The sequence below is a fragment of the Chinchilla lanigera genome, unplaced genomic scaffold, assembly GCF_000276665.1.
Source record: "Chinchilla lanigera isolate Chin_1 unplaced genomic scaffold, ChiLan1.0 scaffold00010, whole genome shotgun sequence".
Lineage (NCBI taxonomy): Eukaryota > Metazoa > Chordata > Mammalia > Rodentia > Chinchillidae > Chinchilla > Chinchilla lanigera.
The window spans coordinates 27596210-27616960 of record NW_004955411.1 but is presented as its reverse complement, the minus strand read 5'-3'; the positions used below and the strand labels follow the sequence as shown (position 1 = coordinate 27616960).

The following is a 20751-nucleotide window of genomic DNA, read 5'->3' as shown; positions in this document are numbered from 1 at the left end:
GCTATTGTTCTTTTTTTTGTACTATTTTCTTTAAAATAAAAAAATAATTAAAAAATATTTTACTATCTTTACCTTGACTACTTACTCGGCTAAACAAATAGACTGTTGCAACTTCTTTTTCCAGTATTTTTCTAAATTCATAGTTATCTTTTACTTTTTACAAAAATTATTTTCCTTCTTCAACATCCAAAACTTTTTCACTTACCTTAAAACCGTTTTTGTATGTATTTTAAGTATTTGAACTATATCTTCCTGTTAATCCTTTATAGAAATTTCCAAGACATTACTGAAAATTATAACATTAAAATATTGGTTTATATTTATGGTACTCCATTAGAATTTATCAGAATATTTATCATCAAAATGTTTTCTACAGGGCTTATAAGTCAAACATTTTAATAAAATTCCAAATAAAAACACTTTATTCCATGAATAACCAGCAGTTATTAGATAAAACTTTAGGAAGTTTTTCCTTTGAAGATTTTTCCAGTTAATAATTTCAGAATTCTTCACAGTTATCTTTTTGGAGGAAACAGTACAATTTTATATGCTGAGAGAATTATGTCTAAGCAGTCATACTTTAACTTCCAGGAAGGCCTTTGAGTTCCTTGTGCCTCAACTATTTAATGTATAAAATAAATAATTATGATAAATTTTTCTTGTTATTTTGAAGAAATTTTTATTGCTTTCAATATGTATTTTATTTCATTTACCTTAAGTTGTGTGTTTGTTACTTTGTGTGAACACTGTCTACTCTATTCTTCATCTCTTACTCCCTTTTACATAGAAATACTTCTCCTTGAATGTACATACTGTTGTCTTAAATATCAAATATGTAAATTTGGTAATTGAAGAATAATAAGTTAATCGACACTTTTTTATAAATGGTGCTCAGGAAAGCATTTTATAATTTTATAAAATTACATTTCTCTCCTAAATCTTATTATCTATATTCTGTTTTCCTTCCTCTGACAGCTCCTATAAAGTCATTGACTTATAGTTTCAGAAATTTTCACATATATATGTTTTAAGTTACCATATTTACATTAGTCAGATGTAATGGTTCCAAAAATGATGATAATCATAAATGATGATAATGTAGCCTGCCTTCGTAGTTTCACTTATATTTCAAATAATTAAAAACAATAAATTTCAGAACACATGAAAAGCACATTTTGTGGTAAATGGCTTTGCCAGAGGATGTATAATTCTACATATACCAAACAATATTTATGGCCAAAACAGTGAACTGGGAATCCCAGACCAATGACTTGAAATCAGAATAAAAGAGAGAAAGGACACATTGAGAAACATGCATTCCTTCCTAAATAGAAGACAAAGAAGAAAGAAGGGCTAGAGGGAGTAAGGAACTTCAAATGACCTTGAGGACAATGAAAGAATTAGCAGTATATTATAATCAACTAAATGGATTCAAAAGAATAAATGAAAGTATAAGTGAAAAACCAGAGACAGTAGCTCATTGCCTAACAAAAAAGTAGCTTATAGAAATCTAAGTCTTATCTTAAAATTTAAACACACATGGAGAATTTCTTCGGAAAGGGAAAAAGAAAGAAAAACAATTTTAAATATCAATAACCCAATACCTAAAGTAAATATCACGGATTACATAGTGTCTTTTCCAAAGTTGTGGAATATATCCTTAGATATTGTGTTAAAGTCCTCCATATTCAAAATTCTGAATGTTCTTTACAATTGTGAAAGTGAAGTTCTTTTAATGAGTGGCTATATTTTGCATTCGTGATTAATGTGGTATTAATGTGGCATTGTTCTGTAGTTAAATGTAGACCTTGGTCTTATTGCCTTATTTATTCAATCTTTTTTTTAACAATGCCTTATTTAAACTTATGTTATTTCTTCATTTATGGTGTGAAACTCCATTGATCATATGTTAAACATTTTTAATCAGACATGAACTTAGAATATCACAGAAAATTGTTTTTGAAATGGTATAGGAGTTTTTATTTTTCAAATATACAGTATAATTCATGTTTCCTCAATATTTAAATATTTACAAACCTGTCATTCCACTAACCTAATTTGACTGCTTCAAACTTTTGTAAGAATTTAAGCTTTTCTATTATTAAATGTACTAGCTATATATCAGTTTTATTTAAACATTGATATCTGACTTATATTCCATAACATGTTTATGTTGTTCCTAGCTCTTTCTATTTCTGCTTTCACATTATCAAGATAATTTTCTAAATTTTATTCACCAGTCTTGTTCCTTTTATATTGCAAACCTCTGCACATGGTTTGCAGTTTGTGTAATATTTTAAACATTGTATCACTTTGCTGATAATGCTTTGTGTCTTTGTTCATAACTGGATAGCTTAAAAACAGGTGATTTATTCACAAAATAGTAAATGAAGAAAAATAGCAATCAAAAGTTATTTGTTGTTTGCCAGGCTGCTGCTTTTGTTTACTCAGCTGATAAATTAAATCTCAAGTAAGTAATATAATTAATAGATATAGAAGCTACAAATAAAATTGCCATTTATTAGAGTGTTATGTAGCCTAGATATGTTACAAATATCAACAGAATGATATCGTTTGTAGGCATTGCTCAACATTGGAATATCAGCCATTTTCCGATATTTTGAGCCTACTGCAAAAACTGCGTCTTGATGGATAGATGCTGTGTCCAGCATTTCCTCTACAGAGCTATTTGTATGTGGAGGAATTTATTAGCATTTGCTATCTTCCCATGTACACTTGTCCTTCTTTATATTAAATTTTAAAATTCTCCATGTAGACTGCAGACACATTGGACTTGCATTTCTCTATATTTTTTAAGCTAGAAATTCAGAAAACAATGATTTTATGTCTCTGGAGTTTTAAATCATACTCTAAGGTTAAAAAAGGCACATGCACACATTCATGAATAAGATATTGCTTTATGATTAAAATCAAAGTGTTAAAGAATTTGTAAGAAATTATTTTACACAAAAGTCCTTCTAATATTTTGTCCAAAACAAAAGAAAATTGCAACTTGTTTCAACAAACTGGATTTTTGAAATAATAGTTTGTCTAGATTTTACACAATGAAATTTCTGTGTGTTTTAACATTTGACTTTAGGAAGTCAAGCTATTATCTTTACTTGCTGTATTGCGTAGTAAAAATCATTTTAATTGCTGAAAGAATTCAGTCTCAAACTATCATTGCCTTATGTAGTACTTGTAATCCGATATTAAAAATAAAATTCATACCTCTTTAATTCTGAAACAGCTTAGATTTTTACTGACAAGTAAGTTAAAATGAATGTATATTTAAATTCTGGGGCCGGGCATAAGCTTAGTCATGCAGTTACATATGTGTGAGGCTTTCATCTTAATCTTCAGTACTTCAGAAGATGAGTGAAGAGATAAAGGAATAAATTCTACACAATGTGATTGATAGGTTGATAGTTATTTATAAATTGCTCATTAGATGTAGAAATAAAGATATGATTGATAAATGATGATCTTCAGTTGATAGAAAAAGTCATTAAATATAAAACATGGTGTCCTAATGTTTAGGATAATCTCAATCTAGATTACAATAACAGGCAATATACTGTACAGATTGCATTTTATGGTCAGAAACTAAATAAATAATGTGCCCTCCTTGATATAAAAAAGAAATAATTACACTTGCTCTAAATTAAGTAGCTACCATTTATGAAGATAGAATGCTTTGATCATTCATTTTAAGATAAGCCATTTAAAATTGCTACCTGTCTAAACTACATGAGATTAATGAACTTTTATTTTGATAAAAATTGCCAGTTCTCCCTAGACAGCCATTTTAATTCCACTGTTGTCAGGTTTAGACACTCTAGGTTCATATGTATGCTGAATTTGCTATTTATCTTCTGGCTTTTTACACTTAAGATACATTTATTACAGTAGAAGGAGAACATCAACAATTATCAGTTATTGTGAAATGTGTTGATTAAATTCATAGTACAGATGCCTTCTAGTACTGTATATCTAGTGTGAGTCACATGGTAGATAAATAAGAGTCTAACAGAAAATATTAGAACCCCTTAAGAAAATGTAGCTTTAAAATTCGGGCTCAGATTAAAATCTACATAATTCATGTACAAGCAAGTGGTCATAATTATTTAAAGATTAGTTAATATCTTTATTATAATAAACATAATGCAAACTACTAATTATTATACCATATTTCCTCTTTTAGTATATGAAATACTGTTATTAATAAAATTAACTTTCATTTAAATGAAACACTTGTTTTCAAATCATAATTTTCCAGCATAAAATAAAAAGCTTATTTGCTAGTCATTCTCTCCAGTTTTTTATTTTACAAATTTTAATGCATGCAGCAATCTGTTTTCTTAATAGTGTGTCATTCTGATAACTTGATAATAAAACATGATTTTCAAACCTAGTTCACAAATAAGTAAATACAGATTGATGTAAGATCAGATCTTTTTAAATGACTCCAAAGATTTTAAATTTCTTAATTAAATTTAAATTATGCACAGAGTATAAATTATTACAAATTAAGAAATTATATACTTATGAGAATTGTATAAAACTTTAAGGTGTTAGATTGAAATAAATATTGACTAATAAACTGCCATTTAAATAATGTGATACAATCTCGTGTTTCCATATACAACATTAAAATGAAAACTGGTAGTAATTCCATCAGGTACCAGGAGCATAAGTGTAAGTTCAAGTCTTGTTTCAGGGGATTTAATCCCCATTGCATGTGTGTGATTAAATTTAAAAAATGAAATAAACTATTCAGTGAAGCAATGCTTCATATCTCTGATTAAGCAGGTTAAGTGACTGGTCAATGTTAGAGAACATTTAATAAGACATACTAGTTTACAGAGAAATTAAGTTTCATGATCAAAAAAGGCCAAGAATTATTGAATTAAACAAACATAATCAATTGTGTTGAAGCTATTCTGGAGCCCTAATTTATTAATACTATATCCTGAGAAGATAATCTAATACCCAATTCTCTTGATTATATTAACCATATAGTTCTTTTTAGCCCACTAGAAACAGTTTACCATCTACTGATCTGTAAAAGCTGTTTAAATATAGGCTGTGATATTTATACTCTCTGATTATTATGGGAAGCACCACATTTAAATTTTTGTATGTGCCAAAATTCTTTATGGCATTAATAATGCGGGGGAAAATAACGGATTTACTGGAATATAGAATAGCATTGAAAATTTGTATTTTAATAGCAGTCTTTTTGAAAAACTAAAGTGATTATTCATACCTATTTACAGAAAACTAATTTGACAAATTCTTATCTCAGCAATGTAAGCCAGGCTAATAAAGTACAAATATCCCTACAATGCAAAATATTTGAACTTTCTTTTCAGACATTTTAGCAAGTTTCATCCACTGAAGAAGGAAGTTTTAAAATAAAACACAAGAAGGTAAATTAGAGATGATCATTCTGACACCAGATGACAAAGAAGGAACTAGAAAACCTCAGAAATGGGCATCAGAAATTGAAAATGAAGAGTACAGCATGTGTCATGAAAATCATTGGTAATTCAGTAAGTTTCTATTGTAGCTACTGCAAATAATATCATTTCTATGACTTCCAAAACAACCGAGGTTGCAGTATACACCAATAAAATTGTGTTACTTTTACTGCTTCTTTTGCAGCTACAAATATCTAAGCAAAATTATATATAGATAGAAGAACTATTTCCATTTCAAATAAAAAGGTAATGGCTATTGTCTTTTGTTCATATCCTCCCTCTCCTTTTCCTGGCCTGGGAAAAGACACAATGGATGTCACATTGCAGTGGGTTTCTTGTAATCAAGATCGTGAAAGTCTCCCAGGAAAAATAGTGTAGAGGATAGAGGGCAGGTACCGAATTCCCTGATGATGCCTTTTAGCACTGTTCCAATCTTGTCTCCCTAATTTAAGATCATCAGAAGCATCACTCCCTATTTATCTAAGTAGCCCTTTGGTGTAGTTTCCCACTACCCACAAATGAATGTATCTCTACTAAACTAGGCTCTGAACATATTAAACTTTCAGGGAATGATAATCAATGTTAATATCATTGCTCTGGAAAGATTATGGAAAATATTACTTCTTTTAGAATGCTTGATTAAATATCACAAGCAAGAAAGATTACATCATGATTTAAAACTTCTATGTAAGGCATCAAACTTTTCTACTGTAATGACAAAAGCTCAATAATTGGGAAAATATCAATAGATATAATAATTCATTCCATAAGATTATCATACAGGCTAAAATGTTCTCAAAATATCCTCTTTATTACATAAATATTTTCATATGCACTTCATTCAGAGATATCAAATTATTATCATAAGCAAGATGATAAAGTGACATTTACTTTGTTTATAATTACTGTTTCAATATATAAATTTTAATTTTTTAAAAATCTAATTTACCCCCTCACTTTTAAACATCTACAACTTGTTATTGTCTATTAAATATCCTTCTCATACATTCTCTATGTCTGTAAATATTAAATATCCTTCTCACATATTTTCTATGTCTGTAAAGAAACAAGTTCTACAAAGACTAATGCTTATTCACTTTTATGATCTATTGCTTTTCTCTTCATTTGAATTTCTCCTCTTATACTGCTTGGAATCAGTTTTTGCACCTGTTTTTCCAAATCTTTATTTGCTGACCCTCCTTTTGTAGGTTGGTATTGGCCATAGTGGGAATATGAAATCCATAAACAGTGGCAAAATTTACAATCAAAGTCTTCTTTCACCAGCAGAGACAATTATTAACAATTACCTTCATTTCAGTCAACAATACGCAATATTTATAACAGCTTTAAAGCTAACTTTATCCAGGATTCATTAAAAACAATGCTATTGCTTAATTGGTAATTTTAGCACTAGAAAAAAAAGCAAATCTACCTAGTGAAGTACAAGGATTACTACACAAGAACATTATAATAATATGCCATTGAACATATTATGTAGTGGGTTTGGATGGATTGAAAGAGCTTAATGAAATGAAAATGGTCCTTTTCACTGATCTATGATATAGTAATGATGGCAAATTGAAATTGTGAATAAATAACTAAAAATAAGATAATGAGCATCTTCAAAATTTAGGATTTCCTGCTAGCTCATTTTTAAAATTTTCATTTGAAGCTGAAAATTAACTGCATCAATAAGCTGATTAATCTCCCAGGAAATATTTTTCAAACTAAATTAAATTATGATGGTTTACTCTAACTTGTTTAAATTATTTAATATATATGATATAGATTTTTATTGGTATGGGATTTAAAATTCCTCACCATACTCATCTTTTGACCTTTTTAAGATCTTTGGAGGAAAGTAACAATATTAGTTGTCATAAATTCAGGCAATTTTACAAACATCAAATTAAAGATGAAAATTTTACACTATACGCAAACCTAGAACACATTTTTGAAATGATACAAAAATGTATCATTTATGTAACCCCATTAGATTGCTACCAATACCAGGTTCTCTAAAACACCCAATTTCTCAATCAAAATAAATTAAGAGTGGCTTTAAATTGAGAATAATAAGGAAAATGGATCATATGTCTATGGTGCATAAGAAAATAGGATTGTCCTAGGAATATATTACATGCAAAGTTAGCTATTTGTTTGTAGGTGAAACACCGGATATTAAGCAGAAAGCTTCTTTTAAATAAAGATGAGCATAATTTTCATTTGAAAAAAGTTGTGTCTTAGACTTACACATCAGAAGCAAGTGGTTAGCTTGCAATACACTTGCTAGGGATTTAAAAAGCAGTAAGTCCAGAATGAAAAGTGCAAGGCTGACTGTGTGCGGATCAGTCAGCTGGTCGTGTAGTGGCTAAGACTGAAAAATCAAGCAATCTATTCCTTTAAGAACTGGACACTTGAAGAGAAGAGGATGTTACAAGTGAGATCTTGAAGTCAGCATTGAAAAGATAACATTTCAATTTTAGCATCATTTGGACATTTAAATTGTCTTAACTAATGTTCGGTTGTCAGGATTATACACAAATAACAAGGTTGAGCAACCGTAAACATGCACGGCAATATGTTTTGTTTTTTATTGACTATAAATTTTAACTAATACGTTGTTTCATAAGCACTTTCTTAAAGTTTATTAATTTTGGGGCTTTCTATTTTTCCAAATAAAACTGTAAAATGTCTTTTGAAAATATAGACATTCTGTTGTATTCAAAAATTAATCATATGTTTTTAAAAATTTGTGTATGCACTTTATATTGTTTATTGCATAAAACAACTGACGTACATTTGGAAATCACTCAATTTAATTTCCACGTAAGAAATCCAGAATAATTATAAGCATCAATTAACCCAAATTATTAAAAGTATCAAAATAAATGTGCTTTAAAATTCTTGTCCAGTAGAAGATAAAATATTATTTGTGATATCATTTGAATTTAAAAAATGAAACTTTAATTGAAAATTAAAATAATATAAACACTGTAGATAAACATGTATTTCTGTGAGTGAGAATCTCACTATTACATCTCCATCTAAAACCAAAATTTTCATTATTTTCTATTCTTGTTTATTCTGTAAAATCATTTTAGTCATGTCTGTTTTCAAAACATATCTTCAGTTTAGCCAAATGCCAAATTTATATTGAAATATACCTCCCAGAACCACCACCCCCCTTCTCAGCATCAAAAAAAGTAAGGGAAGCAGGGAAACACTTACCTAATTTTATTAAGTTAAAATAATATTCAGGTGCATATTCTGAACCAACTTAGATGACAGTTGTAGCCCTATTCTGTTTATAATGTTTATCATGCCAGTAACATTGAAAGCCTATATTTTCACCTTTGCTTCAAATATTAAGTCCACCAATTTAATAAGAATAACTACTGTAAATTCATTCACCTCATTTTACCTTCCCAGGTTAAGTAAGAAAACATGGGAATGACTAATATTTACAAAAAATTTTGGGTTTTAAATCTCTCATAAAGAATAGCAGGAAACTAACCTATGTTACGTACAGCCTGGGAAAAATGAATGTAATGGCAACAAATTTTTAATAGAAATGACTCTGCAATTTTATAATGTCTCTTATTAGGCAAAGGTTAATTTGAAGATTTTAAAATTATAAGTATTTTAAAAATTAATGAAATAGCTTGTGCTTTCATTTTTTTGCCATTCTGCTTATATACAAAATATAGACTATCAAGATTTTCCTACCAAATCTATTGAAATTTATCTACTTGGGAAATCCATTATATTTATCATTAAAAGAAAAATTTCCTTCTCTCTGTCTCTCCATGTATATGTATATAGTCAACAGGATTGATATGAAAATAATTTAACTTGAATGATGTAATTATGTAATGGAATGTAAAAAAATTATAGCAATTAAGGTGCTGTGACATGCTCTAATGAATGAAGCTGCGCTGGTTGATGATACTAAATCTCCTACTCATTAATTATTTGGACAGAGTGCATTATATTTCTCTATTATGAAGAAACATAGTCATAAATTGCCACTAAATATTTTGTTGGTAGAGTTTCATTTAGTATTGATGATGCTTCTTTCATATCTATGATTTACAGGGAACCAAACCAGCTAGCACTCAGTCTCCAGATAATCTCAAAATATACTTCTATGCCTTTAATGCACGCAACTAATAATTTTGAGGAAAACAAAGTTATAATTTCTAGAGAATTAATTTATAAATAACAACTGTGGCTTGCTAATATCTCCTGTCTGGATTCCCAACTGATTGGAAAGTTTTTTTTTTTAATTTTCTAAAGACACATCTCTTATCTGTAGCTAATTAAGGTTATTTCTCAAAGAATTAGCTGTTATTATAAAACAATGTATTGCTAATATATGATTCCAAGATTTAACAGAGCATTTAGAAAAAAGATAGCCGGAATTAATTTTTTCTAAAATTGAAAAAGGAGGAAGTAGAAGGTGAAATTAACAATGTAAGTGAAGCAAACCAAGTGATCCATTCTTTTTATAAATACATGTTCTTTCCTTTAAAACCACCTCCCTTCCTATGAAAAAAATGGTATTTTAAAATGTAAAAATAATGCATTAAATAGAGAATACCTCATTTCACTTGTGGTAGTGATGGGAAATAGGAGCTTATGTAGATATACTTGTTACATAAATCAAACCATAAAAATACCCAAATGCTTACAAAAGAGACAGCAATAAATAAATCTCTCTGTGATTTTCAAATATAACCTGGCTGTTGTTAACAGGCCATATGCACTAGCTTACTTCTATTTTTCTTTCAATTGCTTTCGCCACATTATCTACAACTCCAGTAGAAGACTATACAGAGAAACATCCACCTGGCATAATACTTACACCAAAGAATCCCTGATCAAATGATAGCTTTAAAACCTAATACTAATTTAGGAGCCATGTTTATCATTCAAGGACATAAATATTACTTTCATTCTCTACATTTTTCAAGACAACTGTCCTTTTAATAGAACAGTACTGTGTTATACCAAGACACTCAGAAAGAAAAATATCTCGGTGAATATTGATTTTCTCCTTATCTTTTTTTTTTTTACTGGCCTCTTGCACAGACTATGTTGTTTCAATGTTCAGGGTCACACGAAAGCTCTGACTGCTATTGACTAGTCATAAAAATTAAAACCTTCCATAAACAACACCATTTTTTAAAAGAATTGACCTTCTTGGGAAGTTTAAATTATGAAGATCTTTTTCTAGGTAGACTGAGAAACCTCCCCATAAGTCAGAGAGAGGACCACATTTCCAGGGGTGATGGTAAGCCAGAAGTCTTCTTCATTTATGGAAGAAAGAAAAAACAAACTGGGGACGGGGCCTACTATCTGCATTCCTCAGTACTCTACAGCTTCAGGACATCAAAAACTACCAAACACTGCGAAACTTGTAAGAATAAGTGTATCACTTTGAAAAAAATATTTTCCTTCTCTTGTTAGATCTTAAAGGACTCATCAAAGAATTTCTTGAGTTAAAAAGTGTAATAAAATAAAATTAAGGGAAGGACAGAAAAAATATGAAATGGATAGAAGTAAGTCATCCACTATAATGCCCTTCACTAATTAGCTTCTCAGTCTGACTTCAATAGTGAAAGATACAGAAAAAACATAATGGCAATTGCCAAAAAAATCACAGACCACCATTTTCTGAACCTTTCAAAGAATAAAACAAATTGCCTAGAAGGGTGCTGTATTTCATTAGATTGTGTGTGTGTGTGTGTGTGTTCATGTGCCTACCTGTAAAAACATAATCATAAACGTGGCATGGTGACAAATGTATGTAATCCCAGCACTTTGGGAGGCTGAGGCAAGAGCACGACAAATTTGATGCTCAGGCTTGGAAAGACATAGCAACCATTTATCTATAGAATTTGAACAGCAAAAATGGGCTATTAAACTTCTGCTCTTGCATTTATGCTTAATTTTAACCTAACAATCAAATATAATAATGTGGTGTATGGGAAGGTAGCTCAGTTGAGTGGAGCTTTCCTAGCCCGGGTGAAGTCACAGAGGAGGGGCACAGGAAGAGCAGGGAAAGAAGGAGGGAGAAAAGGAGGAACATAAGTAGGTGTTAAAGATATTCAAATGTAATCATCTTTAAAAAGAAATGCCAACAAGTGTTTGATTATAGAGATGACAGAAAAAGCACTTTGATCTTATCTTACTCCATTTTTTCTCAAATATTTTATTCTGGTAAATGTCTAGCATAATTATAAAACTGAGTGGTGGAAAATATGCTTACTTTCCCTCCTGATTATAAGGATTTTCTTCCTCTAGTCAAATAATTTCTATCATGATCTCTAGGGCCTGATTGATCTAAATATCATCTTCACAGTAGGTGAAAAAATCTCACTGATTCAGTTTAGTTTCAATTGTTGGTTTTCCTGTGACAAACTAAGGTCTCCTTCCCCGGAGTTAGTGACTTTGTGTCTGCTTTACAGCCAGGAGCATTACTGAAACATTAAAAGTAGGGAGATATATTTTTTATAATTGATTTAACAAATAAAAATAGAGGAAAAAAATGTTTGATGTAGAAGAGGTCTGGATACCTCCGGAAACATTTTAGTCCATAGTTTGACAGTGCATTCCATTTTCATCCATTTTGACATTTAGGTTTATTATTTGGACAAGTTTTTAAACCCATAATCAATTTTACCAACCATCCTCATATGTGTAAAAGGTATATTAGCACAGCACCACTTACTTAATATAAAATTTTCAGTAAATTCTAAGAAAATTGCTAAATGGGAGCAGAACAAAGGGACTTCCTTGCAATTTACTTCCATAAAAATGTGACATTAAAAATGAAAGTTAAAGCCATCTAAAATTATGTTATAGAAAGGAAAAACTAAAATGCTTTTCTGAATAAAATGGGCAAGTTGGTGGAATAGGCACACCATAAATGGGCATTTCCCTTTAATGTGACAACAGTCTTTTTGACAGCAGACTAGTTCAACATTGAACATCTCACCGAAACAGTTATCCATTTCTAAGCACATAATAACTCATTGTTGCCCTTCACTGTACATTAAATGTCACCCATCGCTGTGATAGGAATACAAAAGCAATTGCAGACCAGTCTGGAGTCAAGATCAAAGTTATTAATGCCAGCACTTTGGACATACTTTTCCAAAGTCACTTAAACTATCCAAAACACTGTGTTTAGAACATCTTTACCTCTGAGCTCAAAGTGAAATGCAGGATATTGTTGTTTAAACGCAAAGACTAAATAAGAGAATAGCCATAACATCTCAAGACCACAGGTCATGAGGATCCAAAATATAAGTCAAAACAGCCCTGGTGGTCATTGTAATAGTAAAGTTGTGAGCAGGTTCTATAAACACCATCCTAATCCAACAACATAATAGGAAATAGTAAAATATTCTAAAACTCATTCTAAAATTGAATTCAAAAACCCCAAGATAGTCATGTATTTTAATGTATTAAAAACTAATGTCATATATTTAACTCATTAGATTTTTTTTAATTCTAGCAAATAGAATCCTTAATGTTGTTTAGTTTCTTTTATTCTTTCCTCGGTTTGACCATATTCATTTAAATAGCTTGAAATTTTTTATGTTATCATCGTTTTATAATATTTAACATAGTATTATTCTTCTGAATTTATTTGTATTTCATTTTAAAATATCAACATAGGGGTAAAATATGCAATACTCTTAGAAGCTTAGTGAATAATGGTTAATGTTACATCAATCCTGTTGGAGGGAAATGTGTGTACAATTATTCCCTTCACCTTCAGCTATACCAAACTAGTTTCATCTCTGTATACTATCAAGCAACCTAGACCAAAATTGGATGCTGGACTTCAGTCTAGCTCTGGTTATCTCAGAGACATCTATGGTTAAAAGAAAAAAAGTCTAATATTTACGGAAATTTAAATGGACTCATTTATAAATGGGAAGCAATTTATCTTTTCTGTAGTATAGGAAATATTTGAAGCAAGGTGAAAAATACATCTTATCAGTATAATAAGTGGGTGCCCTAATCAACCTTTTATATGACTACCTGTCTTCTTTATAATAATATACCTGGGTCAAATAAAAAGAAAGAAAGGGAAAGATTTAGGGAAAAATATAAGTGTAAGCCTGTCATGGACAAAACCTTCAAACTGTCTGTCAGCAAAGAACTATTATTAGGCTATTTGAGATAAGGTCTTTTTTTATCTAGAATGCAGAATCCCAGGCTCATTTTTCTTGCTAAATAAGTTCTCAGCTAATTCAGATAAGCATGCCGATTCTGTCATTATGCTATAAATAAAATGTGACTGCATGTAAGAGGCCACATCATATAAAACTGTTTCAGTACAATAAGTCACACTATATATCTCTTTCTTAATATTGATTAAAACTATTAAGATCATTTTAAATTATTCTCACATGTTTCTTACAAAAGAAGGGTGAGGGAATTCTTTAAAGAAAAAACACCAAAACTTTACTCCATTTAAAAGAACTGTGAAAACATGATGCTAGCAATTATTATTAGTTCTTAACTTTTCATAATAGAATAATAAGCTTCAAATTTAGTACTATAATGATAAGTGACAATCTGCTTAATATTATTTCCTTTATATATCTGTGTTTCTCTCCAATGAGATATATATTTCAAATAATATAGGGGAAAATGTATTTAAAACATATAGCATTAATAAAAATATAGAACCATTAGCAAATATTTATAATTTTATTCATGGCCAATGGATATCTATTATAAGATATATGAGTGATTGTGAGTTTTTCATGAAAACTGCCTGTCTGGTCATATTCTTCAATTTAACCATCTAATAGAATTTTTATTAGAATATAGGTAGATAACAAATATTTATGTAATAAATTAATGAATAAGTGAGGGTCCCATTTCAAATATTTTGTAGAGTACTACAAAATTAGTTCTTACTAGAGACATAACAAATATTTGAGTGACTCAGGGATGGAATAATTAAAGTGAAAACTGAAAACATTCTAAAAGTGGAGTTTGGTAGCCAGAAGATTGTAGATTAACTATAACAATAAGGACAATGTCACATCATGTTCAAAACTGAAACTAACAGCAACTAAAAATTTTAACAACTTTTAAATCATTTCTTGTATTTAGTTTTGAAATAAATTGTTCTCATTCAAAAGTAGGTGTTAAAAATTTCCTAAAATTCAATAATACATTATGCAATAATTTATAAGAATACATTTTGTCATTTGGGTTAGAGTTATTTTAGATCTTTTTTCTGTGATTATTAAAGGGGAGAGGAAGGAAAAAGGAAAAAAATACGTATATACAAGATAGTTAAGATAGTTGCATAGCTAGTTTCTCTTAGTACATGGAGGGAAAGGTTTGTGCTGATATTGTTTGGAAAAGAGTTCATGCCTATATTTTGTACTCTAAATAACCACTACAAAATAACAATACACAATGTATGAACTATTGTTACTGTCCTACTAGCCTGTTCTGAAAAGTGTTTTATTGTTATTTTTTATCTTTAAAATAAAAAATAATTTTAATAAAAAGAAAAAAGCGGTATGTGTAGGGAAAAAAAATTTAAAAAGAAAAATAAGACACATAGTTAAGCTTCTTTAAAACATAGCTTATCTTTCTTTGGCACCATTATAGAGATAAAGAACACTGTGTGTGCAAAGGCAATTGAAATAAAGAAAATGTGATATTTATTTTGACATAAAATAGCTGAGCATGGTTGCACACGCCTGTAATCCTAGCTCTCAGAAGACAAAGGCATGATGATCACCAGGAATTTGAGCCTACAGTGGGCTACATAGTGAGTTCAAGGCCAGCCTGCACTACATAGCAAGACCCTGTCTCAAAAATAAAACAAAACCCTTCCAAATCATAAAGCAAACAGTTGTGTCAGTGATTTTCTTGTAGAACTCTATGTGACATAAAACATAACTTTTATGAATATATAAAATTAAAATGCTACATATATTTTACATTCTAAGAAATATTGTGATGCTATTTTAAGGGCAATTAAGTTCCACAGTCAACACTTGGACATTTTATATACATTTGCATCTTATAAATTTCTTTCATATTAATAAAAACTTAATACCACATCTGAAGGACATTAGCTACATAGATTTAAGTTTGGAGATTTAGTTTAGGATTTACATTAAACATATTCAGAGACATTTCCTTTAATCTGAATTTTTAATTTTTTTTCAAATTTGGAAGTATTTAAATTTATTTTAATATAAATAATTGGACAAAATATTGATAGAATATGTAATATATTTGTTCTGATACTATATATTACTTTAACAAGAATATCATTTTTAAACTAGCATATGTTTTCTAACATTATTATTTGATAGACTATTTGACAATAAGTAAGGATTTTACATTTTTAATTATTGTGAGAGTTCATTGTATTCTATTCTATTCTATTCTATTCTATTAATTTTATTTTACTTTATTTTACTTTGGTACCAGGTAACAAACTCAGGACCTTGCGTTTGCCAGGCAGGCTCTGTGCCACCAAGCTATATCCATGGCCCAAGAGAAAGTTCATTTTTACATTGTTAAATATGAAGCTCTAATAAGATCATTTTCAAGTCCATTCATTTAATAACTAATGTCAAAATATAACCATAGCATTCTAAGTTTTAAAGGCACTATAAAATGATACACCTGTAAATACACGTTTTCAAATTGAATGACAAGAAGTTAACTCAGAAATGTCTCAGGACCTTTTTATCTAGGATATAGAAATAGGTATCAATATAGATATACTACCTGGGAATTTTGGTGAATTGAATCAATAAGAATAGGTAAGCAGACAGACATCGGGAAAGGTTTCTTCTATACTGTGGAGAATTAATTTTTCTGTTTGGTGTATCTGGAGGCTGAAGAGTTCTATAAGCCATTGGAATGCTTAAGCTGAACTCCTGAACTCATTTTGTTGAATACATATAAAAAAGATGGCTTGAGTTGTTCACTACAAAAAGATGGAATTTGCCCAATGATATTAAAAAATGTAGAGACTGTTTAATTTTTTAAAGACATGAAAAACCTGAGCTAAAAATTTATTAACTCCAAATTCTCACTTTTAGATGAAGAATCCAAAATTTTAAGTAAAACTTTAACAGGCAGTACAACAGAGTTTAAAAATGCTGTAAGGCTACATGGCTGCAATACATAATTTCAGATGAATACAAATGCTATCATTTGTACTACCTGAAACAGTATTGAACCTACTAGATAAAAAAGTTAAATTTGTGTAATAATTGTATATAAATATACCAAAAATATAAAAATGCAAAAAATATGCTGTGTATAATTAACTTCATTTCCTTTTCCAATGAATGGAATAAACTTAGTTTTATGTCTAGGAAAAAATTTATATGCATATATTTTGAGACAATGTCTCACTGTGTAGTTCAGGCTGGCCTTGAACTTGTTATGCAAACCAGGGCGCCGCAAACTTATGAAGCTCCTCCTGTCTCAGCCTCCCAAGTGCTTGGATTACAGGCATGTGCGACAAGCTTGGCTTATGGCTAAGAAAAATACTTAACTTCGTTACAAAGATAATAAATTCAAGGACAGACAGAAATCCTCACTAATTGATTAATTTATAAAAAGATCTGTAAATGTCATTAAAAAATAATTGCTTATTTGATTTTGATTATACAGCACCCAAACATGGAAATGTACATATAAGAATTTTTCTGAACATGAAAAATTATATGTAGATAACAATTAATATTTGACTCATATGTATTTTTGATATTTAATAGACTATAAAAATGCAATGAACATAATGAGTTTGTTGGCTTCAATATTCTTAAATTTAGATCAATAATAGAGATCTGAGAGACCTGAGAGCTAATTCTAATCTTACCACAAGGATTTAGGAAATGAAAGTTTGATAGTGAGGTTAAAATAAGAGTAAGTGATTATAAATTTCCACCTCCAAAAGCAATAAAGGAGAAAGGTCAGCATAAACTGAGATGCATAATAGATCATAAAGGCCATCATAAAATATAAATGTATGTTTCAAGTAGGTATTTGCTTTCTAACCCTATGACTTGAATCATACACATGCCAAAGACAATAAATAATATTTGTAATGATATTCTATTAAAAGTGAAAAATTTTATGAAGAAACCATAGTAATATTTTAATATGGAGAACCCTTATTTTAAATTAGTCTTAGTTCCTTATGGATTCCTTTTAAATATCGCTACTTTGTTTTAGTCTTATTAATTATTAATTTAACTTATCAAAACATGCTGTTGTAGTTCAAAGTGAAGAAATTGTTCTTTTACCATAGTAATTTGCACTGCCTTTAGATTCTAATTAATAGTAAATTTTACAACATTTATAGCTTATTGACAAAACCAGCATGCTTTCTGCCCACAAGAGGCAGTAGATTTCCTTTGAGGGGATATAAGGATAAGACTCTAAATGCTTATTACTCTTCAGCACCCCACGGGAATAAAGAACAAAAGGAAAATTGATTGTGACTTTTGACAATTATTAGTTAGAAAAAAGAGGTAACAATTGCCAAAAAAATCACAAAAGTGAGCATGTTACCTGGCTATGACAAAGAGCACACAACTGACACCCAAGTAAGCCAGCAGAATATACATCCAGATATCAGGGGAGAGAGGATTCAGGAAGGAGAAGACGCCTGGGTTTGTACCATTGGGCTTGCGGTACAAAATACTTATTCCAAGGGTCATAAAGGGCTTGGAAAAGTCGATGACCTTCTCTCGAACATAGGTAATAGCCAGTGGAGCAACTGCAAGGTCAGCTTTCTGTAGAGAGAGACACAAAAAAGAAAAATTGCTGCTAAGTCAAAAGAAACCAGGAAGTAACTAAGTAAAGTATTTATACCTGAAAATTGTTTCAAAATTTAAAACACTCTTCCACTCGAAAGTGTAACATCTGATTTACTCTGCTAGTTGTTTGTTTACTTCAGTATTAGCAAATCAGCTTTTATGTTAACTAGGTAACAGAAGAAATCCACAAAACAAGAAAAAATTGAAAAACTTGTAGCTTGTGTTCAATACATAAATTACTATGTAACTGGGCCTTTCATAGTTACTTTTAACCTTTAAACCTTCATTTCATATCAATTAAAATTTTTCAAAATATATTGGTCAAATTCTATTTGCAGTAGTAACTACATCAGACTATCTGGGAATCAAGAAACATTTTTCTGATTTTGAAAGCCTAAAAACCTGTGGTTAAAAAGTTTCAGTCTTTAAAGAGTTAAAACATTCTTAAAATCATTTTAATGTGATTGTTTACAGAGCTTTGTTCCTACACCTCTAATTTGTTTTATATTACTTAATGAAAATCCTTGCAGCTTTGCCTAAATAGCATTAGGAAATGAGTTTTTCAATTTTCACAAAGTTGCTAATTTTTCACGGTAGCTTAAATATGTTAAATTACTAATGCTTTTTAGTTACCACGTTATAACCATCTGTCATAGATGAATTTATGCTCTAATATATTGCAAGAAGTAATTATATTTTAAAATAACAAAGGAATCTATGATGAGAGAGCGTATTGCTACATGTCTTTTATGTTTGATAAACACAGGTTTCAGAATAAATAAATTATAATTTTAAAGAGCAATAGAAAAAAAATTATAAAATTAGCTATCTCATCTTTCCTATTGTCTTAAGCATTGTTCGAGGACCTGGAAAAGAAACTGTTTTTAAAATGCTAAGTTTGTTGGCAATATCACCCTGTAACTATGTGCATTTGTATGTCGGTGGTTTATGGCAAAGCACTGAGATGTTTGCAAAGGCTATCTTTGGGAGTAGTTATAGATAAAGCCATATTTCTAAAAACTAAAAAATATGTTTTCAAGGTCCTGAGGAAGAGGATCTAATATTTCATATTCATAAATCAAGGAAAATATCACGAATACTACTTGCTAAAATTTCTTCATGACTTGAAACGGGTGTGAAACGGGTACTATGTTAGGAACATTACGTGAACTGTCATGATTAATCTTCACACAGTCTTACTACTGTTTCCTTTGCTAAGAAAGGAAGCCAAACACTTCTGAAGTAAGTGATAATTTCAGAAATACAAACTGTAGGTAGGAATATTGACAACAATATACAATGTTTTGGTCTTGATTTGGAGGTGGGGGACACAGCACTATTCAACTATGTGCCACTTCACTCTGGCACTTCTCTTGAGCACAAAAAAGGAGAATTTCATCACAGATAAAGCATAGAAATGAAGATGCTTTAAAATAGTGAGCTTTCTAAATTGGCAGAGTATATATATTTTTGTGTATAACATCATCATATACATATATCCATTTGACATATACATATATTCATTATGGAATAATTAAATCTATCTAGTTAACTTATGTATTATTTCACACACATAATAATCATTTTTATGGTGAGAATGCTTATTTTCTTCTTAATGAATGCTCTTTTTACATGTGGGATCTAAAAAGTTGATATCATAGAGGAAAAGATCACAACAGTAGTTACCGGGAGCTGTTTGTGGTACGTGGGAAGGGACTGAAAGGAAGCTGGTAGGAAGATGTACATCAAAGAATAAATACTTGGTTATATAGGAGGAACAAGTTCAGGAAGTAGAGTGTCCAATATGGGACACTGGTTAATAGCACTATTTTTTTAAATGATAACATTTTCAATTTATGATATGTATCCACAAATTTATAAAACAATTCAAATAACATTAAAGCACACCACTAAATTATTCAAAACAGTTGTTCTATTTGGGTATATATTATCAGAATTGACTACATTATCTATGGAAGACCTCAAAGTTACTTAGTATTGCCAAAAATAAAAAGTATTATTACAAGTATAAAATGATTATGTAGTAAAGTATTATTTGTCATTAAAAACATAATATTAGGGGCTGGGGATTTAGCTTAGCGGCAAAGCGCCTGCCTGGCAAGCGCAAAGTCGTGAGTTCGGTTCCCGGTACCAGAGAAAAACCAAAAAAAAAAAAACAACATAATATTCAAGTAGATCACTTGATTATTGAATACAAAAGTAATCTGCTAGGCAATTTATATATCCAAATGATAGAACATTATTCAATTGTAAAAAGGAAATGAGCTAGCAAGCTATCAAAAAAGAACCTTAAATGCATATTACTACTTAGTAAAGGACATAAGTCTGAAAGGGCTACGTATCATAAGTCTAACTATGCAACGTTCTGGAAAAGGTAAAATTCAAAAGACAGTAAAAATAACCAGTAT

At 29.9% G+C, this 20751-nt stretch overlaps 1 protein-coding gene across 4 annotated transcripts in view; it reads right to left on the bottom strand.

Moving 5' to 3' along the window:
• Grik2 (glutamate receptor, ionotropic, kainate 2) overlaps nt 1–20751 on the bottom strand; it is a 663290-nt gene that overhangs the window by 142543 nt on the left and 499996 nt on the right. For all 4 annotated transcript variants that reach the window (XM_005377815.1, XM_013510935.1, XM_005377816.2 and 1 more), the window contains one exon: nt 18075–18298. In XM_005377815.1, coding sequence (XP_005377872.1) covers nt 18075–18298 — 224 coding nt within the window. The remainder of the gene's footprint in view (nt 1–18074; nt 18299–20751) is intronic.